Consider the following 26,313-nt stretch of genomic DNA (forward strand, 5'->3'; position numbering starts at 1 on the left):
CCCGGGCGACCAGTCCGGGGTGCAGGTGTTGGCCGTCGCATGTGACCGCGCAAAGAGGCGACCTCCCCATCGCGCGGTAGTCTCGCTGGTTTGCCTAGGAGCTTTCGTTCAAAGGCCCCGCGCACCCGGGCGACTAGTCCGAGCTGCAGGTGTTGGCCGTAGTGTTGTTGCCGGTGAGTCTTCTTTTGGCTCTCCAGCGCCGCCACCCTGAGGCGACCTCCAAAGGGCGCAGCTACCGACGGCCCATCTCTTGTCCCGTGGTTGCCGTCGGTTTCTTGGGGTACTTGATTTTGCTTTCTACCATGCCCGGGGCTTGCGCGCCGGAGGTCCCCCCGGGGCTTGAAGCTTTGAGTCTTCTCCCCGAGTCCTTCCGCATACCGAAGTAGTCTCTTATCGAGGCATGCAACGGTGCGGGCACAAACGCAGGGCGCGGGTCACCTCGTCAGGATCGTCGCGCCCCCCACCCGTCCCATGCACCGCGAGGGAACAGATGTTGAAGCGCGCGGGATTACTGTCGCTGAAGACTGCGCTCCCGTGTCTTCATGGCTGCACGTCGTCGTCAGTCGGTGCGAGCCATTTTTTGATCGCCTGTCGCTGTTTTGTATCGACGGCGTACCGCTCGTTGAGAGTGTGAACCCGTGGTGCCGCGGTCTTCGACGGAGTTGCCAGTTCCATCGGGGGGTTGAGGCGTCGTTCGTCGCGGTGTTGTAGTGGTGCGGCGAAGACGATGTGTCGAAGAGTGTTGGATGTCGAACGGGTCGTGGAGTCACCTAATGATGCGGGTATCGGGCGGAGAGAAGGAGTGCATCAGGACCAGGGGAGGGGGTCCAGGTGAGTGAGTCGGAGGTAAAGAGGTGGAAGGGAGGAAGGGGAGAAAGTTAGTATTGCGCGGGGGAGACCAGCTAGCCCGCTACCCGGCCGGGGTGAGGAATTAGAGCGAGGATGTCCCCCCCTTTTATAGGTTTGCCTTGGTGGCTGACCGCGTCGGGGGGCTTCCTTCTGGGCGCGTCTCGGTCACGTCTTCCTGTCAAGCCCTGTCACTGCGTGTCATGTGCAAAAATAGCAGCGGCGGTCGCTCTCCCGCCTTCAGTGAGCGTACGGCGGCAACGCTGAGGACTTTGGCGCCCTATGCGAATAACCGCTGTACCATCGTGAGTTGAACAAGCTGTGAGGCGCAGCGCGCGGGGAAGACACACCAAACGACACAGGGACATGCGTCGGCGGAAATGGCACTCTCGATCACCCTTTCCAGAACATGTCTGTCATGCGCAAAAATAGCATCGTCAGCCTCGTCTCGAAACGGCGGAAGCCTACGGTTGAACTTGAACATGGACTCCCATGTTGGATGCGGCATCGAGGCCAAATGCCGCCGCAGGGGGCATCATGGGTGGGGGGATGGGCGTGTGATCTCGAGCGTGCGCAAGCGTTCGACCTGCGACGGTTATAGAGAAACACAACATCGCAGTGGCCCCGTTTGCAGCCCTAGTGGGGCCTAGCAGGGGTGCTGAACGGTGTCTGAAGAACAAAGCCCGTGAAGAACATCAGGCACGACCCACTTTCCAACCGCTCGCAGTGTATGTGCTGGGTCGCATCCATTGAAGCCAGGAGGTGCTCTGTTGTAGTGCCTTTATTCTGCATCGTCGTCTACACGTACCATAGAGCGTGCTTTCTTATGTTCAGAGGCTAGAGAAGCTGCCAGGCTTATATCCGTAGCGAAGAGTATTCGATTAATCAAGTCGTAGGACAGAACATAACAATTATTACATATCTTGAAATATTTGAGACGGTGCCAGTCCCGAATCGATGTACACGGCAAAGCGGCACCGTCTCGACCCACGTCACAGCTTGAAGCGCGCTCACCTCCCTCCCAAAAGCAATCGTATGCGGTAGGAGGTAGCCCTGACATAACATATAATCAGCAAATAAATGTCCAGAATATGGAAAACGTTCGGCGCATGCTAGTTTCCTCATCCGAGAGTGTAGCAACAACCCATAAGGTTGCTGATACCCTCGCTTGAGTCGGAGAGTACTTATCCCGAGGACCACGTAAAGGTCTGCGCCAGGACGAACACACGTGTTCGCCCTCCCTCGGGATACGTACCTTTTGTCTCGGTGGCTTGAGATGTCAAGAAGGAGAGCAAAAGAGCTGGAGAGCGATCAAGAGAGCGTATGGAGACGCAGACTAGAAGAACACACGAACGCAGCAGACAGTCGACATTTGGGGGCAGCGAGCTTCAATGGTTGTGGGGGTGCTTGATGGATGGCGGTGGATCCCGACATCGCGCTTAAGATGGAGAAGCTTCGCGCAGAGTAATCAGCGAGACAGCCAGAGCATTCCAGATCATCTGAGGTTGTCTTCATGGCTTGACAGATGCCTGCCTTGAGCCTGACGTCAGCGAGGGTTTTGCGGCATCTACGTATTGACATGGGTCATACTTTTTGCTATGGACCGATCACACTGGACGACAGAGCGTTTATAACGTAAAAAACATGAGCTGTTCGACTACAAAGGGGGACTCACCGTCACGCACAGGTACCAAACATCCCCAAATCTGTCAGCCAGGTTGATATACGTTTCTCAGAACCAAAAGCGTCGCTGAGGAGGACCCCCGGCAACAAAGTGTGCACGAAAGAAGGCAAAGCAGAAAGTGAGAAGTAGGGGGCGAACATCACCGGCAAGAAGTTGTCAGCAGCGACGGGCTATCACCTTTAAAATGTCGGCGAGATGACCACTAGCTCTAGAGCAGACGCGAGCCCAAGCCCGTAGCCATAATGAATGTCGACAGCAAGACAGCCCAGAGCAGCTAAACATAGACGAACCAAGTGACGCAGACAAGTCCACGAGTGGTAGCAGACCATAATTTAAAGAAGTAGCCTAGCTAATGAATGTCAGGTGCGTGTGGCGATGATGCATATTGTACACTCACTGAAAACTGAAGATTTCCAATACGTCCCTACGGTCGCACAGTAGGTGTGGCATAGAGCATAGGTATCTTCCTGGGGCTGAAGCGGATCAAGCGTAGGGAAAGCGGAAGAAGCAAGCGACGAACGATCGAGACAGCCACAGACAGTAGTCAGTCCGAGCAGAGAGTAGTTTGTTCAAGCAGACAGTAGTCGGTTCAAGCTCAGACAGACAGCAGGCACGGATGGTCGCCTAGGCACAGGATGTCAGACGACCACGACGATTGAAGACAAATTAGGGCACTCACCCCAAGTCTCAGCAATTGCTGTGCCACTCCGCCAATCAAATGACAGCGAGTGCCCAGAGGTAGATTTCTTACTGGTCGAGGCTGAATTGTGGCGTCGCTGGAGCCATGCACTGTAGCCGTTAGCGTAGCCGAGACTTGACGAATGTACTGGAACCTTTCGCGCGATAGATTTCGGTCTCGGCAGGTGTCGAGCCTTGAGGATGGCGAGTCTTGAGGAGACATGCCAGACGAACACAGCAGCTAGAGGACAGACAAGACATCTAGAGTGCCACAAGCCACAGAGTGTCAGGAAGACCAGACATGCCCCAGAAAATGTCGCCTAAAGACAGAAATGGCCGGAGACAGCCCACTGACTTGTTGCGGCAAGGTCCGCAATGTGGCGCAAAAAGAAAGAGAAAACAAAAGGGAAACAAAGAATACAAGCAACAGGGTGAGCACGACGACATATGGAAGACACGACAGTAAATGTCAAAGACGGGAAGCCTCAGCCACAATAGCGACCGCCCACGAAAAAGCAACAACAGAGAAACCACATGAGGAGCAGACAACAAATAACTTAGCAATGAGTTGGATCATTTGAAGCGTTGAGGGTTTGTGTGTACGAAGCGATGGCCTCGCCACAAGAGGGGGAGAGGGAGGAAGTAGGAGGTGAGGAAAGCGACAGAAAGCGAGTACCTTTTATATTGAATGATGAACATTTGTGGCCAAATCGCTCGGCAAGTCGCGGGACAAAGCGCTGCGCTACATACACGCGTTCTCTCTCGTGAATGTGATGCGAAAGCGTATCGAGCCACTCGAGGTCGCAAATGGAACAAGCAGAAGAGTTTCGCGGAGTATGAAAACTGAGGACAATGAGAGAGAGGATAGTGACCAAAGGTGACCTTTGGAAAGCAATGGCTGTCCAGCTGCACGCTATGTTACTAGTAGATTGCACTGGCACACAGCATTGGATTCACTGGTATTGACAATCGGCCCGCGAGATTTGTGGTATCGGCGGTGTGATGCAGGCTGTTTTTCGCCAGAGTCGCTTCTAGTAGCGAGACTACAAGCTAACGTGAACCCCATGTCGCGAAACACTTACAATTTAGACTCACTTTATGCCATGGAATACCAGCTTTTCTTCGTGTGGCCTACATAAGAAGGTTAACACAAAAGTCGCAAGGGGTGCATGTAGCCTGAGGTATCATGGGATAGGAGCCTAGGCTGTGTCAGAGGAAACAGGGCGTAATAGCTCATGCATGATGAGCTCGTGAATTTAGCTCCCGAAACATATGAAAATCGGCGAGTGATATTGAATGAGAAATAATTCTGCATGCCGCTTCCTCGTAACGAGTGAATGTTGAATAGTGGGCTATGAATGAATCACACGTATCATACATATATAGGCCATCCGACTGGCAAGGGACAGCGTACAAGAGCTGTCCAATGTCGCGTTCTCAGAATCCTACGGTTTGGTTTTTAAGTGACTATCGGTCGACCGCCAATCGCCCGTCAGACCGGTGTGGAACATCTCCTTGACATTCACACAAAGCAGAATCGCACCAGCGATCCACTCTGGTGCGATGTGGAAAGCGTAGAATGCCGCCTTCTCCAAGGGCGTATTGAGCGAGTGCGATCCCATGGAGAGTAGGTTGGTAGTTTGGAACGGCATGACTGACAGCCGATAGATACATGTCACGGTCTAAAGCATCACAATTAGCAAAACAAACATGAGCAAGGTCAGATACACGTACAAGTAGATTTGCATCGGCGCATATAATTAGCACAGGCATAAGCTGGACGCGCCCCCGGCTCGTCCACCAGACCACGATCGTAACCCAGTTCGTGACTTGAAGAAGGATCAAGGCGATGATGGTCGCTGCAATCCTATTGAATCTAATGAGCATTGTCATCATTGCGTATATGGATTCTACAAACCTTGTCTGCTGTGTGAGCTGGGCCTGGCTTGTGTTGGTCTCGCCCGCGTAGTACGTGCCACCGGACACTGTCGCGACAATGACAGCCGACCAGTAGATCATGCTGGAGAACCCGTGAAGCGGCGGATCCAGAAGCGGCGGCGAAGCTCGTCCTCGCGGTCCGCCTCGTCCACAGACAAAGACAGGTCCCTGTATCCCGACGAGCTCGAGGACGCTGAGTCACCATAGTAACTCGTCAGCGGTGCCTCTGGCTGATCCGTGGATCTGAAAGGCGTTATCGGTTTGTCGATGCTCCCCATTGTAGTGTGGACGAGGTAAGTGCGGGCGACAATGGCGAGGTCCTGGCCAATGCTGATGAAACCGGCCGCGTATGTAGTCTGTAGCCAAGAAATGAAGAACTTCGAGACGCGATCGGAGGCGTTGCGTGATTCTATGGCGCGCAGCGAGAAATCGATGATGCTGCACGAGTGCACAATGAAACACGTGAGTTGGTAGCATTGTATGCAGAGGCGAGGGAAAACGCACCGTTCGATTGTGAACGACATCGTTCCGATGATCACAAACATGCGCGACCGCTTGTGGATGAGACGGAAGAATACGAGAGGAACGCAGAGCGTTAAAGAACCGCGAAGAACACGGACGGACCAAAATCGTGAGGGAAAGGCACGCCGCCGATGGGAGCGGGAAACTGGGTGGGTGTAGGAGTAATAAAGGACATGACAGTGTTGCAGAGGGAACGAGCTGAGTACGATGGATGAGAACGACCGCTGTATTGTCATAAATACTGCTGTTCTGGCTGGCCTTCTGTGAGCGTGCGGCAGCGAGCGCAGCCGACGTAAGAAGCTGCGGGCTTTGCTGAAGTTCTTCGAACAGATGGGAGCGGGAATCGTGACGTTGAGTGTGAATTATGAACAAGAGCCTTTGCATCGCGGGAGTGGAATGCGGCAAAGATTGCTGTAAAAGATGTCGCACCTTCAAAGGGTATCAATAGTTCGGCTGCATTTGGTGTAGTGAGCCACATCGGTGCTAATCAAGAGCGATGATGAGGTGCGGCATCGCGAGGATGGCAGGCGGCGACGGGAAGGGTTCTTGTAGTACGCATGGATCTCCTCATCCCGCAGCCGCTGATGCACAGGGATCGACATGTTTCGATCGATGAAAAGCCCTCATGCGCAGTAATGTCGGGTTTGAAGTGCGCCCAGAGATGAACTGGTGGTATTCAGAACAAATGGGCATTGCTCGACATGAAACCGACAGATAGCGCGCGACGTGCACAGAGCGGCAGAGCAACGCGGATCTGAGCGTACGCGATATGAAGGCATTGTCAATCATGTGGGAATCCGCAAAAAGTGGCTAAGGAAGATTGGTGGCAATGACCGGTCTCAGGACGGCGATAATCTGCGCTTATTACACTTTGACACTTAGCGGTTACGGCGCCGCGATAGGTACAGCTGTGATGTCCGCCACAGCCGCGTGAGACCAGGAGTAGGCTTATTGACGTTCCGCACAAGTATAAGGCTTAGTGTCGATCTTGGCCTCCAGTCCTTTCAGGAGTACTCGTAGCACTGGGTAACGTTTCAGATACTGAGTGAGCTGCGGGAACGACTTGAGAAATGCGCTCACATTATTGCTTGTACTAACACATGAAGGCAAAAGTTCGCACAGATACAAGTCACCCGAGTCTCTCAAGTGGACATTCATGCGAACTACAGCCGTCCAGGATCATCTACCTGACGCGGATGTGTGGTACAGCCAGGTCTGAGCTACATCGGCGGGAGTGCCTTGAACACGCGTTGTCACTGAGAGGTTTGACAGACATGATAAAAGCAAACTTCCACAGATGTTGAGAGGAGCGGAATATCTTGCCAAAACGTGCGTCACTTGAACAAACCATGTCTACGTCGGAAAATGCCGGAAGCGGTATGGGCGCTCGAAAGACGATCTCGATCATAGGTATTGTACTCGACGCAAGTTTCAACGTTCAGAGAACTCTCCCCTTGGTTGGAGTCGACGCATGACGGACCAGGAAGACCAGGAATGTATTATTTCTCGTATGTTCCCGTCGACCTTCTCCGAGACTCGGTGTAACCGACCCTTCGATTCAGACTCGTTTTCTCGGCCGTCACTGGCAGGAGCCCAGCTCGGCCGCGACAGCCAACGGCCGTGAACAACACGTAGACACGGCAAGTTATTTGCTCTCATATTTTTTCATGGTTGATATTACATGGAAGCTGCTCGTTCATTTCGCGGAGACTACAAGCGTTCACTATTGAAGATGATGTGTAGAGATATATCGGTGATAGCTGAAGCTAGCACTGTGCGCTACATGAGGTCCGTACGCGAGCTTCTCGACAGTGAGTGACAAGGCAACATAGTACAATGCATTACCAAAGATAGTGCTAGATAACAAATAGCAGTAGATGTAATGCTACAGTCGCTCTGATTCCAAACACGCGCAGATAGCCTGCGCCTAAGACACCGACATGATGAATTTTGCACGTCATGATCATCGCTTTGCAACCTGCTGGCGCGGCGCTGCATCGTCCTCGGCTACAGCACGGTGCGGTCCCTTGGAACGCATCTTGCACAACGGGCATAGTCTGTGGAATAGCTCCACTATAGGCCAAGTGATGGTAGCCTACGTATGCAAAGTCAGAACGCACATAACTATATAACAGTTTCACTCACGAAACCATTCCGGCGCGCTTCGTAAAGCATGGCGTGCGATGTAGCGTGATTCCGATGCGCATAAATCAAGATGTCGTAAATCTGTGGCTGAACGGGTAGCCGCTCAAAGACAGCGCCCGGGTCCAAGGTACCCATTGCCGAATCCGTGGACTGCTCTGGTTTGACGGGGTCGCCGTCGACCTGTGCCACGTACTGTTTTCTCAAGCGCTCTTCGTCGAATCTGTTCATGCTGTAGAAGGCGTCGCGAGGAAGCAATAGGAGATGCTGCTTGCGGGAGCCAGATCGAGCGTGATGGCATGCTGACCAAAGTTGTAAGCGCGGAGATAGATTGGAGACGTTCCCTTCAGTGATGGCATGTGCGACATCTGCGTAGACATCCATGGGGAATGCTGCTGTTTCTCGAAGCTCTGGTGACAGCCCACTGATGAAGCGAAAAAGAGCCTCGTCATAAAGATGCCTAGTAGGCATCTCGATGGCATTCACGGAAGCCAGCGTTTGGATGATAGTATCCGGAAGGGGCGCAAATGCCGGATGCATCCAGGGATCAATGTGTGGCGTGGTAACGATCATCCCTTGATCGAGGACGAAAGGGCGTTGAAAGAGCTGCCCAAGGGCTGAAGAAGACTTCGAGGACAAAGGCGGAAGAGCAATCTTGCGGACCCAGGTAGTCGAGCCGTCCGGACCTATCTGCTCAAATACCTCGCTTTCTGCATCCATGGGGACATCGCCGTCAACCGGTTTAGGTGAACCCGGAGGGGGTTGTTTATTCTGAGAATCTGGCTTGGCCTCACCGTCTGCAGCATGACCGCCAGACGGACCGCTGGTCTGACCGCCATCAGAATCTCCTTCACCCCCTTCAGACACAAGGAATGAGGCGGTCTTGGCTGTATATGGTGTGACAACCCGGTCCTTAGTCGCTACGTGATCGGTTGGCACCTTATGCCGCTTCTTCGGCGTGTAGTTGCATTCCGTCTCACTTTCGTCGGCACAATGATTGCATACAGGAAGATTCCTGTCACACTGATGCCAGACGGATTCAGCCACATTTGTCTGGTATGCAAGACCTGATTTAAAGCTTACCTTGAGATTCCGAAGTCGACATCGGTCACATCGAGGTATACCTCTGTGAGCGGGAGTAGGTAGAGGCGTGTACTTGCACTCTCGCCCATTAGCATAGGCACAATGGTTGCAAGTTGGTAAAACGCGGTCGCACTACCCGGGACATTAAGTTGATGAACTAAGTAGCAAGTCGCCACTCACCTTCAAATTATTCAAACGGCAGTGATCACATCGTGGCTTCCCTCTTCTACCCTTCCACTGAGATTGTCTAGCCAAGTAGACTTTGGGATTCGGAATTCTGATGGTGAGCTGACTGTCGTCCCCAGAATCGCCTACAGACTCCGAGCCGTCTGGAGAGTCCGTCATAGTAATGCTTTGTCTTTGGAAAAAGACGAGGAGAGAGGAGAGAGACGCGAGGAGTGCCTCCTATGGCGTGAGATGGTGAGGATTGTGGGAGGGCTGTGAGGTGGACTAGGGGTGACCGCGATTGAGACGTGTGGATGAGATAAGCACTGCTATAATTTGTGCAGTAGACTGTGTAGAGCAGCAGGAAATCTGCATGAGCAGAAGGTAAGTGTCAGCAATGTGTGGTGTAATTACATGGGCGGCGCACACCGAAAGTCTTTGTCGAGTCGGACGACCGCGTGAAGGGTCGTACAGACAAGAAACCAAATTTGGCGAAACGTGCAACGAACCTACTAAGCGTGACTGTGACTTGATGGTCACCCGGAGGAGCTGAGGATTGTGGGAGATATTTTGCACAGACTGACTGGTCGATCGTTAATATGGTGGTCTGAGTGGGATATCGCCGCCCAAATGGGTGCCAGCAGCCCTTGAAGTCGGGCGAAATGCAAGCTCAACACGAACCACGGAGGACGGTGTTGATCCACGTAACCTTTCAGAAGGTCCCTCCGGAGATGGCCGAACGTTCCTAGTTGCCTTACATGGCCGAACCAACACCAACCGCCCTTCAGCCTGACATGGCCAAAAGTCGTCAACAAGCGTTGCTTAGCGTCCACTTCTCTCTCCTAGTATCCTCGATAGAGTCTGTCAATGACACACAACCCGGTTTCACTCATCGCCGTCGTGTCAATTGCACATTGCCAGACACGTAAACGCAGTAGCTCTAGACATGATAGTCACGCCGCCGTCACGGGGGCAATTGTCGCTTATGCCATCGGATTCGTGGCATCACCTAACCTTCAGAAGTGTTGTGTATCGCACCACCAAGTTCGTTGAGCGACGACGTGTGGAAATGAGGGAGCGCTTAGATGTAGAGTGCTCTTGATCGTCTGTGTCATCCGTCGAGATCACTGAAATTTCCCCCTTCGCTGACTGAGCCTGTAAGTGCCCATGATGCGCATACGAGCTGTGTAACTCCCCGAACGTTCCCCATGTTTTGTAATCCAACAACGGATCAAAGAGATTTCGAGGTCCACCATGACAACACAGTAGAGCGTGAGAGACTGGGCTCAACAAGAGCACACACAGCGATCTGATCCTGTCAGTACATACATATCATACTAGGTGCCTTGGCCTTTGTCCCATGTGCATTCGTGAGCGAGCATATAGCGATAATCATGCTCGCAGAGATCCCAATGGGCTTACGCTTCGGACTTCCGAAATATGCGAATTCAAAGAGCTTGTTCACACCGTCCCGATATTCACATGTGGACGCTGTCATCATACTGCGCTTATCTGAGTGGTTCAGCGTGGAAGGACACCAATGACACTCGGGTGAGCTCATTCACAACGTGCCAGCAACCGCCCTGAAACCGCCCGTTCTGCTAGGGTTCCGTGACGAACGTGATGCGAGCGCTGGAGCAACGTGCGAAATACAGCATGAAGCAAGATCGCGCGGACGATCACGATCTTTCGAATCGGTTGCAGTTCACACCACTATGGGAGAGCGAAACCAAGAACGACGCATGCTATATGGGCAGGTGCGTGCATGTCACATGAAACACGGCCTTTGGGTGACCAGGAGGGCGAAGATGGGACCTGCTCTGCGAAGGTTCCTATGGGGTCTCCCATATGGTCCCGTCGGCAGGAGATATTATTCGCTTCACATGTCCAGTACTTTCGCTTTACTGTCCCTTTTCGTCGGCAGGATTGGCGTACTTTCTGGGCCCATTGCTACCGAGGATGTATTTAGAGCTCATCTATTCTCTCTCAAGCTCTATCCCAGTGTCTCTTAGCGCACCTCCGGTCTAGCATGATGTTCGTCTCTGCGCTGTTCAAACTCGGCCTTCTTGCGTTGCCCGCCGTCGCTGGGGTCGTTAAGAGAGCTGGCGTTGCTTACTACGACCCCGCTCACGGCGGTGGATCGATGCTCGATAATGCTGGCGATGGCTTGGGCGAACCCTTGAACGTGAGAATGTCGTCCGGTCAAGCTTCATTCTACTCATGGTTCTCACTAGGTCATTATCTCCGGCGAGAGCTCATCAGAGGTACTCAACGAAGCTGGCATAATCAATTTCGCGCAGGCCATCGGCTTGTGAGTTGTCTTTGACCACAACGTCCTTGGCTACCTACATGCACGATCTGACCTCAATTCCGTTCATAGCTCAACGGAATGTCTCGGTATTCATTTGGGCGGGCCGCAGAGCGCAAACCTTGGTGACGGCAATGGCTGGGTGAACCAGACCATCGAGATGCGCGAAGACTATGGAAGCACTGGCGTTGGCACCTGTCTCGAGAGTCTGATCGGGGGCAATCACTTCAGGTGACGGGTCATTTCAATCCTAATCACGAAGTGGACGCCGACAGAGATCAACGCAGGGTGTTTGTACAGAATGGCACCAGCGCTGACAGTGGCGCCCTGTTCCTAGCGTATGTTTGAACTCGTTTGCGACCGTTTGCTAGTAGATCATCATCACGATTCACTAGCGTCTCAAAAGAAGAAGACGTCGAAGAGGGTCACACCATTGTACCCAACGGTTACGATATCGGACGGTTGGTTGCATCTGCATTCGTCCCTAGATGAGTGGCTGACACGGCTCGACTTCGCAGTGATCAATTCGTCACGGCCGCGCTCGGTACCACTAGCAACAACGGCGTCACATATACCACCACCGCACAGAACATCACTGGCCTGATGCCCGCAGGCAGCGCAGGCGTTAATCACAGTATGATTTGCTTACCGTTCTCTCTTGACCATGCTCACCATGTCCCAAGACATCTCGATCGACGGTATTGTAACATTGCTGACTGTCACGGCGTCATGAGAAGTATACCACAGTTTCAGTTACAGGAGTTGCATGCCGTCATTTTGCGTACGTACGATGTCCGAACTTTCATCATGATGAAGGGTATAGTGCGTGGGAGTACAGTTAAAAAGTCAAGAATGGGATGGAGTGAATATGTATCATGATGTGACGTGAAAATAGGCATGTGTTGCAAATAATAAAGTATCGATCGTGGTGCTTGTATACAGGTATTGCAGACCCAAGGAATTCATGAAAACCGGTAGAAACAAGAGACAATTAGTTGAGAGCTTCATCCTACACCTCACGGTCATCAACCCACTCGATCCATCGTACATCATCTTCGGACATGGGGTCATGCGCGTTCCCATCGTCCACAACGTCCTCATAAGCAACCTCTGCACCGAGGGAGAATCTAGATGCCCACTTCCGCTTCTCCTCTTGGACTTCCTCGACAGTACGGCGCTGCACGCGCTGCAAGAGATAGTCAAGCTGAACGAAGTTCGAGTCGTCCGTCGCGAACTTGCGATGTCTGCGACCTTCAGTATGCTGAACACAGTGCAGGGGAGAAACCTCAGACGTTCGTTCACTGGTGAATGCAGGAACGCCAACGCACCGTCCGAAAATCCTCGAACTTCACCCTACAACACTCGCAGTAACCCGGCTTCATGCCCTCTTCGCGCTTAGGCAATCGCATCGTGTTGGTACTGCGGCTCTTCCGCAATGCGTGTATCCTAGTAGGAATGGTAGGTGGCGGGCCCATCATGTTCTCCTTGCCCTCCGTCGGATTGATGAACCTTCGTGACGTTACGATTTGCTGCTGTAGTCGTCCTCTCAGGCCAACCGGTAGATGGAGGCTTCGAATGGTATGACCAGCGGTCGAGGTCGTTCCCGTCGCAGACGTGATGTTGACGCTGTTGCCCGATGCAGCCATATACGCACCCGAGGCGAGATATCCCGAGGCATTTGCGGACTCTGCATCGCCAATATCCGCGTCGAGATCAACAAAGCCCTCCACGCCAGCGTCGTGGAACGACGCTCGGCGGCGGAGATTGCTCATGGACACAGATCGCCGCAGGTCATGCTGTTTCGCCTGCTGCATGGCCTGTGTCCGTCTCCGACGCTCCTGCTCCAGCTGCGCTTTTCTATGTGCGAGCTCCTCCTCTCGCTCGCGATCCATTCTATCTGCCTTCTTGCGCTGACGCTCTTCCTTCTCGTCATATGGGACGAAGGGACCTCTCGCCCGATGATCTAAATACAGAACAGGCCAGGTGGGCTTCTCCTTTCCATCGCGGCTCTTCGCAGGTGGGTATTCGAACGCGGCAACAGTAGCAAGCTCTTGTCGCATGTCCTCGATTAGGACAAAACAAGAGCCCTTCGAGAAGTAAGTATAGTCATGCCGCTTTTCAGTCGGGTCACGTTCGGTGGTAGTACCATGCACGCGTTCGTGGTCGAGCAAGCGAGACAAGGTACGTCCTCTGGGTGCGACCGAGACGGCGCGAGAAGCAGTCCTACTCGGAGCCGCGGGTGCATAACAGCGATCAAGTACGTTCTCAAGCTTTGCAGAGCTCCAGACTTTGATGCCAAAGGCGAGTGCTTTCTTTGTAAGATGGTCCGATGCAGGCATGGGCAGCTCGTTTGCCATGCTGATGCATGCATTAGTGAGGACGGCACTGAGCAAGAATACGATACCTACCGTCCCCTGAGCCGTATCGGACTGCCTAAAGAGAGGCCTGGTTGCTCTGGTTTTGTGGAGTTTTCCTTGTCGGCGTCCTCCGTCTGAAGTGTGACGAGATGCGTAATATCTTTAGAGAAGAAGTCATCGACGCGCTATACGTGGAACACGAGAGCACGAAAGATCGATGCATCAGTAAGAGGATCAGTGCAAGAAGCCCATACACACCGCGCCCATGTACAGGACCCTGCGTTCCAAAGTGTCGCGCATAGTGGCGACGTCCGGCCCGAGGGCGTCCAGGTCGAAGTAGAAAACCCAGTTAGGGAAGGCACGCCTGTACTTTATCCTGAACTCTTCCTCGCGCTCCGCACGTTTGCGCTCCTTCTCTCTCCTTGCCTCCTCGCGCGCATTGCTTGGGCCAGGCTCATCGGGGATGGGTTTGAGGCGCTTGGCACTCTGAACTTGGCCATCGTCTCTTCCGCTTTCCGGGGAGTGAGCGCGTTTGACAGCAGCAGGCTTCCGGCCAGCCGGCTGGTAGGGCGGGATGGAAACGGACTGGTGTTGCGTATGAGGTCGCATGGATAACGGATTGCGGGTTAATGTGGCCATATGCTGATACGGATTAGGCCGCAAATATAGACAATATCTATGCAAGAAAAGTGGCAGGGCGGAGGTGAGGAGGCGAAGGACGAGGTTGAGAGTGGAGAAGAGCCGAGGACAGGCGTAGAGGGAAGTTGCAACAACAAATAAACAACGCGCTCGTGATGTCGGACGCGTCTGATATCCACCCTGTCACGCGTGACGCGACGCGACGCGACTGAGCTGCTTTCCGCCACCACCATCCCGTTGTCGACGACGACGGCATCGTTCATCATGAGGCACTTCTTGTCGCCGCTCCCGTCTCTGGACGCGTATACGAGGGAAGAACGTACACTTCCAGATGTGCGGCCCGCCTTTTTTATCCCGCGTTTGGCGGACAAACCTCAGAACCCGATTATGGACACATTGAACCTATCGGCCCCCTCCCATAAGCAAATTGAGACACCCCAACATGAGACTACTGCGCTCACTGATGCGGAATCCTCTGTGTGTCTGCGATCTGAGGACGTAGACTTACATGCGCAACACAAGATATGGGAACAACTCGCAATGCAAGAGCCTCCTCAATCGGTGTGTGCCTCGAGTAGGACCCTGAGTTTTCAGCTGAGCGTTCCATAAGAGCCGCTTGATGTCGTGGGACACGCTCCATCGGAATAGAAGCTGTAAAATAACACCTTCGACTTTTTTATGCCAGCAAAACGACGAGGTCTTCGCGTCTGTCCGATACATGTGAGCAAATTGGCAACATTGTCAATCGTACCGGAGTAACTTAGTCTCGGTAGTGTGCGACCACCAGCTCGAGATCCGAATGTACATCTGGTCTACGTCGCACCAGGAACTCTGCTTGAATGTCTGAGTTCAACCCTTGCCGGGGTATCCTCGTACTTGCACATCTGGGATCCCGGATCCGAGACGTTTGTGCTGCGCGACACTCCAAACGGGGTGACGGGAACAATTATTCTGACTGGAACAGACGAGGTCGTGAGCCGGAGGTAATTTCTATGTATGTGATGTGTCGTCTCTCCTAACACATCATAAACTCAGTCTGGTCGAGCGGTTTCTTGTCATTGGAGCCACATCACGCCGCTTAGAGAACTTTGTTGGCGGCTTTGCATCCAGGTGAATGTCATGGTTGTGGCTCCAGTCAGGCCTGCTCACGTTTGCCTGCAGTGTCGACCGAGTCTCGCCAGTCGTCCATTCTTTTATGCACGCGCTGTCTACTGTTCTATTGGAGATCCGGCAGCTGATACTCAGAGCTTGCTCACCTCCATACTCCGAGACCGTGAGCGACTCACAAACGCCTGTGTCATTAACAGCATTCTGGCTAAAGTTTGCCGATGTGGAGGAGATCCTGCGCTCATTGTCGTCCTTGTGTCACAGGGTACGATCTTTCTGTGAATTATATTCGCTTCTCATCGCCACGGACACAGGAAATGAATGCCTTACCCATAAATTACACTCATTGGCCAAATTCAGCCTCGGATGTTCTGTCAAAGGTTTACTATTTTTTGACTGATCATTTAGAGACGCAATCCTCGCGAATTGTGACGGCAACATTTGCGTATATCCTCACCGTCAGCTCTGAAGACTACTTCTTACAAACTTGCCTATCGGTCGGTTATAACCCAAATAGTAGCGTGGCGTCACGACTCCCCTTGGCACAAGATATCGAGCTTGTCGATAGTGCCCCTGACATATTTCGAGAAGAGAATCCGGACATACTCGACGATGCGATGGATGACCGTAATCAAGACAGCGAAGGTATCCCTGCCTTCATGTCCGAAATCGCAGACGCCCTTCCCCTTGCCAGACGATCCCTGAAGCTCCTCCACGATGCTGACCCGAGGCATCCCTTCTTTACATCTCGGCAACACTACCCGACCATAGAATGGATCTGGACGACTGACGACGTGATGTCTGCGTGGACTGGACGCAGTCTCCCGACACCGCCTACTCCCATCACTTCCGTTGTATCAAATTCCTCTGAAAATGATACAAAGCGGAGGTCGTACAAAGACGAGTTGAAGAATCTCGCAGTCTTCGACCTTGATCCCGGGACTTATTTGACACCGTCGGCTGCATGCTCAGAGGCAGCCCATCTGCGCATGTTCCTGGATCGGTTCCCGAGCTCGCTTCCTTCGCTGACGCCTACAATGCCGCATCTAGTTGATCTCGTACTGTCGCCTTTGGTCCTACACATCAACAATTTATCTGAAGCTTTGCTCTCCATATTCTTATCACCTTCCTCCCATCTCAATCTGCGCCTTCACCTGGGCGTTCTCCGATCCTACCTCTTGCTCACTTCTCATGCATTCAAGTCGCGATTAGAAGCAGCACTATTCTCGGACTCCGCTGAGCAAATCCTACCGTCGTGTATAAATGTACTTGCAGGCCGTGGTCGGACAGCCGCGACAAAGAGGTCGTTGCAAGCTGATGCGAAAACGTCCGATACGTGGGCTGTCGGTATTTCGCTCTCGTTAACTAGCGGTGACTGGCCACCAGGCGGTGCAGAGCTCAGCTTCCGGCTTCGAACAGTGATCATCGACACCTTGATGAATACAATCGACCAGTCGAACGAAAGCTCAGCTTATGAGCGAATCGTGCACGAGGCGGAATCTAGATTGGGATTCGCACTACGAGATCTACCAGTGAATACGGGCAGAGAAAGATGGCTCAATCCCCTATGTAGGAGTCACGCCATTTGTCCTCCCAAATCTCGCGCTGACAGTCTCTCGGCTACCAGCAATAGAGTGAGTGTGAACATGAACCGCAACAACCTTGTGTCTAATCACCATTGCTACAGAGCATTCGACTTCCTGTATATGAATTATAGTCCACCTAAGCCTTTGGACGTCGTATTGAACCCTGTCGTTCTCTCAAAATATCATCGGATATTTGCATTCAATTTGCGGCTAATGAGAGGTGCATTTATAATATATGACGTTGCCACGTTCGCTGACGTCGTTTAGTCACCAATGTAGTTGCGGCGTTATTCCGAATGACACGCAAGACCGACCGTCCCTTGTTTCCTACGTTGACGCACTCCAATAGACTGGTGCTGCATTTCGGTTTCGTCGCTCAGTCTTTCCTTGCATCACTATCGTCCTATGTGTACGACAAGGCCATTCGTGGCCGCTTTGACGCGCTCCTAGATGCCCTATCTTCCCGGGAGAAAGAGAGCTCGGCAGCACAGGTTGAACCCGGGTTTTCCGACATCTTCGCTCTCGCGAAGGTCCATGCGCAAGTGTTGGACAACATCCTGAGCGCTTGTCTGTTGAGATCGGGGCAAAAGGCGGTGGGCGATGTGCTCCGGAATTGTATCGAGCTGATACTGGAGTTGGGTATCCTCGCTGGCGAACGTTACCGAGGGCGTATGGAGGAGTATCAGGCGGCGGGACCTCTGGAGGACCTGTGGGCGCGTTTCAGCTCTAGGATGGCAACGCTGGTGAGTTGCTTCATGTATCATCGACTTCCTCGTCCTGAATACCTTGTGCTACTAGGTCAGAGTGCTGAAGGCATTAGTTGATAGGGGTGCAGGGTCGTCTGGTGTATCTGCAGATGAACCGCATGGACTATTATCCCAATCCACCAAAGCACAAGGAGTGACCGGAGATTGGCAAGACCTCCTCCTGCGCCTCGATATGGCAGATTGGTGGTCACGAATACATTCTCGTCACTGAATTTCCACTATGTATCCATAGTATACAGACAGATAATTGCTTGATCATTGATTGCTAGTGAGATGGTGATGCGACGTTACAGGGAGATAGTGCGTAACTAGACGAATGCATGACATCCGACTCCAAGTCCTGAACGAACATGACAAACAGACATTTAGGTGTACGACAAAACTACGACAGCGAGACAGACTAGGGAACTGCGGATTGGAGAATGATGCAGGAATCGAGTACACATGGAGCACGATAAGATGTTAAAATATGCAGCGTGATGAGATGAGTGTCCTATGAGGTGGTAGCACCCTCAATGAGGTCCGCCTTGCTTGGACTTATAGACGTCTTAGCGTCCTTCGAAATGCGGCTGCATTCACGGTGCCAGATGGCGCGCACTTCTTCCTCTCGGATATTTGTCGCAGCATCGGTTTGTGCGTCGGATATCCCGAGGCCGCGGGCTATCTCCTCCAATCTAGTGCCTTCAACGAAGCGAACGTCTTGCGTGGCTGCGTTGCTCGCATGCAGGTTGAACGATGTCGAACGGCTCAACCCACGCTTTCCGCCCTTCGACGGTGAACTCGGCGAGATGGAGCCCGATGAGAGCATCAGAAGGCCGACAGTCTCGAGCACTCCCAGGAGGTCGCCGAATTCACTACGCGAAACAGGGACGAATGGAGAGCCTTCACCACGGGTAAGGATTGTCGAGTAAAACGCGTGCAGACAATTGGCGTCGAGGGCATTGGCTTTGTTGGAAGTTGCCAATGTGTTCACGGATGTTGACCGCTTGACCGGTGTGCGGGTGGCTGTTACAGAAGTCGACGCAGAGAGAGGCAGTCCCGCCTCAAGCCGCTTCCGAGCCAACATCATGGAGAGCAAGGCCAGACGCGAATGAAGGCCCAACTCCTGAACCTTCGTGACTGTCTCGCTGTCGGAGATCTTCCTTGTCGATATGGACGCCATGGAGGGTTTGATCGAGGGCGAGGCTACGTTGGCGGAAGCGTGTGCTTTCAACGCGATTAAAATATGCGAGGGCGTGACAACAGGAGGAGGTGCATCCAGGACATCAGAGGTAGTCGTTGCGGCGACAGCGAGGTCGATTGCACCGCGAAGGACCTCAAATACGGCGCGTACGTCTCCCGTTTGAGCCGCGATTTTCTTCGTAAGCAATGAAAGCGTTTGAGAGGGCAAAAAGGCTTTTGCCCTATGCTCGGCTTCGGCGGAAGCCTCCGATAGTGGCGTTAGACGCGACATGAGAATCTCAAGCAATTGTTTGGGCGTATAGGGGGCAAAATGAATGGTCTTCACGTCCTTCATGGATTCGACAGATAAGGTTGAGGAAGATGAAGATGTTAGTGTATGAGTATTCGCCACGCCAATTATTCGAATTTTGCCCGGATATTGGCGGGCAAGAGAGAAGACCGTGGACAATTCCTGTTGACTGGAAATGACGTGATCCATTTCGTCAAGGACGAGTATGCTAGACAAATCAAATCTCAATTAACAAAGGATGCCTCATTACGAAGGGTACACTTACCACTTGACATCAGACAGAGCAAGGAATCGTCCTACAAAACTCAAGGCAGATTCCTTCTGCTTCCGGTTGCGTCTGACAGTTTTAGCATAGGTATCCTCGCCCAATGCCTCCGAAATTCGGGCCCACACAGACTCTACGCCATCAAGAGCCATGCAATTGATAGACACGACTTTGACAAACTCGTCAGCATCGATGAGGAACGGGCGAACGATGGCGTTGACGAGCGCTGTCTTGCCTGTTCCGGGTGCACCCGATATATACAGTACGGGCGGGCAGTCCTCGATAACTTCACGGGAGCGAAGAAACGGTTCAATGAAGGATTGAATGATATCTCGCTCGCTCTGTCGACCAGCTATGTGAGTCGCATCATTGCATGTTGGGCGCAATAGAGCGCGCGCTCTAACGTGCAGGGGTAACAGCGATGGAGGCGTAGATGGCGGGGTAGCCAAAGATAGGCTGCCCATCGCCGATGCGGGCGTGGCAGGGAGCGCACGGATATTTGACATGGATGCATGCCGGCGAACTAGACCGAACTGTCAGCATTCGAAAACACTGGCTACTAGAAAATTACGTACGGTTGCGAGAATCGGCCGAAGCGATAATCTCTGTGCTTCTTCGACGGAGCGAACGCATTGACCTTGGAGAAGGCGAAATACCGAGAATCTCGCCAATGTATGGAGGAATATTCTCTTTATTCCCGTCGCCGTCCAGAACCGACACCGAAGTTCGTACGCGTTTTGGGTTAGGGGTGGGGTCCGGTGTCATGAGCAAGTGGCCGTCCAAACCATCGCATTGTGGCTGAGTCGACGGTTCTGTCGTGAGCTGATGAGCCCGTTTGCCCAGAACGGTGCCACTGCGAGTGACGCGTGGCGACTGCATTGTTAGTTGTCGGTGAGTTGGCTATTGTTGTTGGAGTTGCTTAATGGCGAGCTACAATGGCCAATGCGGACCCAAAGCAAGGGGTCTTTGGTCGCAACACTGGAGGTTGGAGAAAAGAAAGGGGAGAGCGACGGTGGGGAGAATCTTATTTGGCGGAGTTGCCACGGTTTCGAGCTCCGCTAAATCAACGCGTCGCGGTCGACGCGTTTCCACGTGACGCACGCGACGGAAGCCACGTGGGCGCGTCTGTGCCGGGACAGCCGAGAACAGGCTGGCGGTGGCGTCGCGGTCGTCTCGTCTCGCGTAGACGCATGGAGTGCTGTCTGCGTCCATGCCGCAAGGCAGATTTGTCGCTGCTGCGGGCGGCATGGCGGCCACACTCGCGTTTCGGTGATTTCTTCCCGCCTCCAGGCGCTGTCGCAGTGCACCCGTTCTGCTCTATTTATACTACCTTCCCACCCGCGGCCGCACTGCCCTAATACAACGATCCCCCGCAGTTCCACATTCAACTGCGCTGTCTTCCTTCTACATCACGACCTCGTGTCTACTGCTCAGGAAAGTCTATCTATTGCACTCTATCTGCTACTACTCGCTATGCGGCATCATTCATTTGTCGTCTTCATGCTTGCACCTGCAATGGCACGGGCTGCGTCCACTTGCAGCTCAGGTCTTAGCAAGGGGGCGTTGGCTGGGATTGTTGTGGAAGGCGGTAAGTCAAACGTTCAGTCACGGCTGAGGCTGGATCCACTGAACTGGTAATTGCAGTTGTCATCGCTATCTTGCTCCTCGTGCTCCTCATTGTACTGAGACGATCACACCGAACGGCCCACTTCACGCAGCCGGATCGTTCTGAGGAGACGAAGGCAACTTACCAATCAGACCATGAAACTCGCTCACTGAGACGACAGTCCAGTCGTTCCTCGACTGTTGACTCTATGCCTGACGAGGTGAATGCTTACCCACTTGCCACGCCACGTGTGGACTTCGTCCCGACAATACTACGGCCACGCTCCCTTACCCTGTCCAGCCCTCCTAGCGTCCGCTCGTCGATGCTGTATGCCTTCTCCCCGACTCCGGAGCAGTCCCGCCCCAGCACTGCTTACGAACACTCAAAACCACAGAACAATCTGAGAGTCCCGCTGCACATTCCATCTGCATCCGAGGTCACGCTTCCCAATCCACACAGCGAGCATGGTCACGACGCCTTGGTCGAGTCGCCCGTTGACATCCCACTCCCGCCCCCTGCCCGCCTGGTGACTGCTCCTTCATACCCAGGGCAGCCGCCTGCAGTACCGCCCTCGATGTCACACTCCGAGCTGTCTTCTGCAGAGGACGCTGTGTACTCGCTTGAACGCGGTCCCACCCCCATCTCGCAGCACTCAACCATGTCCGTTATGCTGGACGATCCCGATCGGTATGTCAATGTCCACGACCTGCTTCTCGGCCGCCAACTGGGCTCCGATGCTCATTTGCTCGGTCGTGACAGCCCGAAGACGAGCCCCTTGGAAGTTTCACACGCAGCAGGACATCAATAGCTACTCCTTGACCCGTGCGCACCATACTAATAACGGCCTCATGCCGAACGGACCGCTCAATCGTTGTAACGCTGAGATGATGGACTGCATTGCATAGCCTCTGTCGCGTTTACAGCTAAACTTGTATTTCTGGGTACGGACATCGCACTCGTTACGGACTCAACCATCTACATTACAAGTAGCATCGTCAGATATTGTGGTACGTGTACAGTGCATCATAGTGTAGAACGCTCGCATGGCTATCACAATGTGTGGAAGTCGTTTGTGAACAGGTTTTCTGATGAGCATCAGAGAGAGGTCGATGTATGGAGTCATTGATCGCCAGTGGCGGTGCGTTCTGCTGCGACGTGTGTACTGATCTTCGCGATGAGATAGTGCATCAGGGGTGGCAGTGAGTTCAGCGCGTGAGCACCCAAACGTGGGCCATCGTCGCTGCAGCCAGAGATGAACATAGACTGAGTGGCTAAAGAGAGCACCTCGATCTCTGCTTTGCGGCGATTGTGCAGCATGTGTTGCAGCTCCTTCCTGGACAGATACGGGTCAATAGATGTCGTATGGCGTGCTCAGTCTAGAGAAATTGCAAATGTCTTGGGTCCTGCGCATACGTACCGCCATCTCTTCGGGAGGTTGGGCCGCCGGAGCATCGTTAATGCCTGTCGGCCGGATGTTCAGATGCCGCACCCACGCACCGACGGAACGAAAGGGTTACGCACCTTTTTCTCATCATGCTTGTTGATCGGTATGAGTTCGTCCTTACTCAGACCTATTCTATGAGAAGTGTCTGAGCCGAGAACTGCCCTGATACCACACGCCGGGTGGAAAGCCTTACCCGGCGAGCTCGGTAGTATATATCCCCAGCCATTTGATCTTGCGAGCGACTAGCCTTTCGTTCTCATGCTGCATGCTCAGACTGCCGTACTTGTACACGGAGAGGATATCAAGCCCATGGGCATCTCCGTCGACAAGCGCCAAGATGGGAATACTGGTGTTCTGTCGTATTGTCAGTTCACGAGAGAATATTGAGGGTAAACCTGCCTGTCAGGAAGGTTGTCACAGAGAGTCTTCACAAGTTGCCGGGTAGCGACGTCCGGGTATCCTTTTCCCTGAGGTATTAACGGCATGGAAGGTTTAGCGATCTGCAAATGCAAAGCTGCTGCGTACGGTGATGATTATCCCGCGCCCAGGCAATGCCGGGTGACTTGCGAGCCTCAGCCGACAAAGCGTCTGGAACACAGCCTGCATCGATGTCTCATTTAGCACACTGTTTATTGTCGCGATCCAGGCGCACAAACCTCTTTCTCAACAATGAGCACCCAAGAAGGCAGTTCGTCCAGATCGAATCGGACGATCTCCTCGGCTGCAGGTATGAGTACGCCCTAGGTAAGTCATTTTTTGATCGTCAGCAGGCTACGCGTCAGGCTGGGTCGAGATTACCTCTGCATCGTTTAGCTCGAGCATCCCCTCCTTCAGATGCATTGTCAATCCGCATGCGGCAATGAGCCCCTTAGAGGAAGCTCGCTAGGTTGTGTCAGTATCATGTTTGTGCTCCACATCGTTCGGTAGATACATACGACGAAGAGGTCAGCACGCCCAACATCTAGTGTGGCTGCTACATCATCGACGAGCTGATGCAAGAATGTGTCAGAGCCAATATTTTGGTGCAGCTATATCGACAGACCCTATCAACTACAGCTTGCGATTTGAACAGCCGTACGTCCTTGTAGTATATGTCTCTGCGTGTGCAACATGTGTTTGGTGTGTAATATATATATTTAGGTATGTTCGCGCACCTCTTAGTAGTGGGAACACCGTGTAGAAGCGCTTCATGCATATGGTCCACTATTTTGAACAACTGGGCTACGTATTGCATGAGCATTCAGCATGTATGCGCGCATATACTGATGATCTACCAAACGGTACGATGCTGGCACCTCTTGCTTTCTGTGGGAACCGCAAGGTGCGGACGGCGAATGATCTAGATGACGGAATCTGAGTTTGCAACATTCACAGAAAGCATGCAGTATACCCGTCCTCTATCGGTTTCTTGCGGTTCGCCAACTCTATTCTAATACGCTTGCTTTTATTTATTTTATCGTCGGAAAGAGATATCGTGTCTGAGAGTTGTTCAAGAAGTGATAGGACAAAGCTCTCGAGTCCTTCTATGACCTGATTTCTGAGCGATCATCATCAGTATCAGGGAGAGAAACGGACTAATGCACTGAATACTTACCGTAAGTCTGAGTCCACTAAATCCGAATCCGAATCCGGCTCGAAATCTTCTGTGACAGATTGTGGGTCTGCAGAAAATTGATTGATGTCACAATCAAGCTGGATAGGTTCAGGAGACGCGGATCTCGTCGTTGGAGATATGGACGACGTCATTCCATGTTCCATCTCGAAGACCTCAAAGTCCAAGAACTCGTCTTGCATGAGGTCGTCTGTGTCGAGGAGGAGAATGTCGCTCCTATCTTCATCGTAAATGCCGCTAAGCTCAGAATAGAGGGGTTGCAGCATACTGGTATGATCCACTCTGGAAACTGGGGCCGTACCAGTATGAACTGTTTCTTGAGCGCAAGCGGCGAGACACAAAGCTGTGGCACCAGATGTGCCTGATCTCAAGACGCGATCGGCACTAAAGCGATCGGGAGCCGGCAATCGACTCTCGACGCGACCTGTCACACTGTGACTGTACGCGTCCTTTCAATGCCTCGATAATGAGTATTGAAAAAAGGACATACATACACAAGAGAGCATCAAGAGACCACGACGGAACAATATTTCCAACGCGATAGCAGAGACAGAGGCGAGTGGTAATCAGCCCCAATTCTGAACCTCTAGCTCAAACCATTCAGGAATCCGCCTCCAAAAATCCTCCCGCGACGTGTCCACGACAGAGCCGTACTCTAGCCGACAGACCTCACACGCTCGGTAGACCGCCCTATTCTGCGCCCCTGGCACGTCCTCTCTTGTTTGCATGAGAAGGCTGTCGGCGATGGCGAATAGTGGGTCGGAGTTACGGTTGCATACCATACTATTGACGTCGCGGATGAGCTCGAAATTGATGGTTTCGAAGGCGACCTGGCATGCCCTTTGAATGGATGAATGAGGGTCCTGGCGGCGTAAGCAGCCGTCTGATGGCTCCCGACCCTCGAGCTCATTCACGATAAATGTTGACAAAAACCGGGCGGATTGTTCCTTCCCTCGGAGCACCCTAAGCAGGTCTTCAGAGGCCAGGTTGAGATTGTGGCTATCAATCTCGCTGATGTGACCGAGGGCAATTTGACTTGGCGGATAGCGTGATAGATCATAGAAAGCAGAGGGCAATAGGTCCGGAGCATTCACCTCCCGGGCCAATTCAATAATAAGTCTGGAAATATTGTGTCAGCGGGCGAATACGAGGGCATTATACGAGAAGCGCACGTTGGATGGGGCAGACCTAGCCGAGGCGAATACAGACCGTGAATGTCCGTCACGTTCTTCTCCCGTTTTTCCCATTGGGAGAGACTGGTAGGCCAAGACAATGAGAGAACCCGGATGGCCTCCTTCCGAAGCTCATCTACACCGTACTTTGTCGACGTACGCAACAGAGCAGAAATTGTCCGGAAATCCTTGTTCTCGAGGTTAGTGTGGAATCTAAGATGAAGGCTCTTTGAGCTCGGTGATACAACAGTAATTGCGATTGGGGCTCACCCATATAGAGCCTGTAAAAAGCAAACCATGTCTTCAGGTGTGTCTTGCAAAGTCATAATGGAGCGTCCTTCCAGTAAGCGATCGTGAGTAGATCCCAAGGACGATATGTTTTGACCCAGAACGCTGGAGTGACGGCAAAGTAATCCACGATGAACTAGGAAGTATTGTCGACCAGTGACAATGGCAAGATTTCCATCTTCGAAAGACAGCTCTGGGTGTCGAGTGGGTACCTCGTACTCCTGCACTGTTGCAGCATGTCGATTCGAGCTGAAGTCCATGTCGAGAGCCATTTCCTGATAGTCGGTCCTCCAAGAAGGCGGTTCGACGGCTTCCTTGTAGATACGTACTAATGTCAACCAACGAGGGCTGACATGAAGCATCAAGCAACACGCAGTAGTGTCATTTTATTCGAGACCAAGCCCAGATTGTCACCGCGGGCAGGAACATGGGGCAACTGTGTCGTATACGCCCTGCCTACTTCTGCCGGCCGGAACGCCAATTAGCAGTTTTCAAGAGTGCGAAACCCAGAACCCAGAAGTAGAGAGCCACGATCAAGAGTAGACAAGAGCGAGCGCGATACTTCCAGTGCTGCATGCTTCTAGAACCAATAGTATCCATTCTCCAATCTTTGAGCGTGAAAGATGCTGTTCA

At 52.7% G+C, this 26,313-nt stretch overlaps 9 protein-coding genes across 9 annotated transcripts in view; 3 read left to right on the top strand and 6 right to left on the bottom strand.

Annotated features, from left to right (window-relative positions):
- The window catches only part of POSPLADRAFT_1130965 (hypothetical protein), a gene marked incomplete at both ends in the record, with an annotated part of 7,130 nt that extends 1,460 nt beyond the window's left edge, over window positions 1–5,670 (bottom strand). Inside the window, 15 exons of the mRNA XM_024484010.1 lie at window positions 126–367; window positions 617–770; window positions 1,197–1,259; window positions 1,323–1,432; window positions 1,557–1,644; window positions 1,861–1,899; window positions 2,197–2,379; window positions 2,522–2,552; window positions 2,928–3,003; window positions 3,210–3,418; window positions 4,304–4,339; window positions 4,658–4,890; window positions 4,943–5,084; window positions 5,127–5,193; window positions 5,238–5,670. Coding sequence (XP_024342998.1) covers window positions 126–367; window positions 617–770; window positions 1,197–1,259; window positions 1,323–1,432; window positions 1,557–1,644; window positions 1,861–1,899; window positions 2,197–2,379; window positions 2,522–2,552; window positions 2,928–3,003; window positions 3,210–3,418; window positions 4,304–4,339; window positions 4,658–4,890; window positions 4,943–5,084; window positions 5,127–5,193; window positions 5,238–5,670 — 2,106 coding nt within the window. The remainder of the gene's footprint in view (window positions 1–125; window positions 368–616; window positions 771–1,196; window positions 1,260–1,322; window positions 1,433–1,556; window positions 1,645–1,860; window positions 1,900–2,196; window positions 2,380–2,521; window positions 2,553–2,927; window positions 3,004–3,209; window positions 3,419–4,303; window positions 4,340–4,657; window positions 4,891–4,942; window positions 5,085–5,126; window positions 5,194–5,237) is intronic.
- A 1,961-nt stretch (window positions 5,671–7,631) lies between these two features.
- Window positions 7,632–9,238, bottom strand: POSPLADRAFT_1131847 (hypothetical protein; the record flags this gene model as incomplete). The annotated part of the gene is made up of 4 exons (XM_024484139.1): window positions 7,632–7,763; window positions 7,814–8,825; window positions 8,894–9,050; window positions 9,124–9,238. 4 exons carry the CDS (start codon window positions 9,236–9,238, stop codon window positions 7,632–7,634), a joined length of 1,416 nt encoding a protein of 471 aa, XP_024342999.1.
- Window positions 9,239–11,090: 1,852 nt separating this feature from the next.
- Window positions 11,091–12,099, top strand: POSPLADRAFT_1131649 (hypothetical protein; the record flags this gene model as incomplete). Its single annotated transcript, XM_024484115.1, has 7 exons — window positions 11,091–11,243; window positions 11,293–11,369; window positions 11,439–11,597; window positions 11,654–11,704; window positions 11,762–11,827; window positions 11,885–12,000; window positions 12,050–12,099. The coding sequence occupies 7 exons, from the start codon at window positions 11,091–11,093 to the stop codon at window positions 12,097–12,099; spliced, it is 672 nt and encodes a 223-aa protein (XP_024343000.1).
- A 276-nt stretch (window positions 12,100–12,375) lies between these two features.
- Window positions 12,376–14,332, bottom strand: POSPLADRAFT_1052878 (hypothetical protein; the record flags this gene model as incomplete). The annotated part of the gene is made up of 4 exons (XM_024480322.1): window positions 12,376–12,627; window positions 12,695–13,724; window positions 13,775–13,908; window positions 13,982–14,332. The coding sequence occupies 4 exons, from the start codon at window positions 14,330–14,332 to the stop codon at window positions 12,376–12,378; spliced, it is 1,767 nt and encodes a 588-aa protein (XP_024343001.1).
- Window positions 14,333–14,626: 294 nt separating this feature from the next.
- Window positions 14,627–17,959, top strand: POSPLADRAFT_1043679 (hypothetical protein; the record flags this gene model as incomplete). The annotated part of the gene is made up of 11 exons (XM_024478364.1): window positions 14,627–14,839; window positions 14,885–14,923; window positions 15,048–15,082; window positions 15,136–15,345; window positions 15,398–15,472; window positions 15,524–15,734; window positions 15,784–16,816; window positions 17,043–17,103; window positions 17,187–17,275; window positions 17,323–17,798; window positions 17,912–17,959. 11 exons carry the CDS (start codon window positions 14,627–14,629, stop codon window positions 17,957–17,959), a joined length of 2,490 nt encoding a protein of 829 aa, XP_024343002.1.
- Window positions 17,960–18,075: 116 nt separating this feature from the next.
- POSPLADRAFT_1068933 (hypothetical protein) lies at window positions 18,076–20,806 on the bottom strand (the record flags this gene model as incomplete). The annotated part of the gene is made up of 4 exons (XM_024482327.1): window positions 18,076–19,501; window positions 19,559–20,081; window positions 20,134–20,431; window positions 20,660–20,806. 4 exons carry the CDS (start codon window positions 20,804–20,806, stop codon window positions 18,316–18,318), a joined length of 2,154 nt encoding a protein of 717 aa, XP_024343003.1. The 3' UTR covers window positions 18,076–18,315.
- A 566-nt stretch (window positions 20,807–21,372) lies between these two features.
- POSPLADRAFT_1031315 (hypothetical protein) lies at window positions 21,373–21,972 on the top strand (the record flags this gene model as incomplete). Its single annotated transcript, XM_024476781.1, has 1 exon — window positions 21,373–21,972. One exon carries the CDS (start codon window positions 21,373–21,375, stop codon window positions 21,970–21,972), a length of 600 nt encoding a protein of 199 aa, XP_024343004.1.
- A 311-nt stretch (window positions 21,973–22,283) lies between these two features.
- On the bottom strand, window positions 22,284–22,875 carry POSPLADRAFT_1043681 (hypothetical protein; the record flags this gene model as incomplete). Its single annotated transcript, XM_024478365.1, has 4 exons — window positions 22,284–22,497; window positions 22,582–22,625; window positions 22,686–22,740; window positions 22,802–22,875. The coding sequence occupies 4 exons, from the start codon at window positions 22,873–22,875 to the stop codon at window positions 22,284–22,286; spliced, it is 387 nt and encodes a 128-aa protein (XP_024343005.1).
- Window positions 22,876–23,379: 504 nt separating this feature from the next.
- On the bottom strand, window positions 23,380–25,952 carry POSPLADRAFT_1043682 (hypothetical protein; the record flags this gene model as incomplete). Its single annotated transcript, XM_024478366.1, has 11 exons — window positions 23,380–23,490; window positions 23,544–23,597; window positions 23,651–23,705; window positions 23,763–23,829; window positions 23,883–23,947; window positions 23,999–24,145; window positions 24,203–24,462; window positions 24,522–24,563; window positions 24,805–25,339; window positions 25,393–25,605; window positions 25,663–25,952. The coding sequence occupies 11 exons, from the start codon at window positions 25,950–25,952 to the stop codon at window positions 23,380–23,382; spliced, it is 1,839 nt and encodes a 612-aa protein (XP_024343006.1).
- Between the last annotated feature and the right edge of the window lie 361 nt (window positions 25,953–26,313).

This window comes from Postia placenta (assembly GCF_002117355.1).
Source record: "Postia placenta MAD-698-R-SB12 unplaced genomic scaffold POSPLAscaffold_2, whole genome shotgun sequence".
Taxonomy (NCBI): Eukaryota; Fungi; Basidiomycota; class Agaricomycetes; order Polyporales; family Adustoporiaceae; genus Rhodonia; species Rhodonia placenta.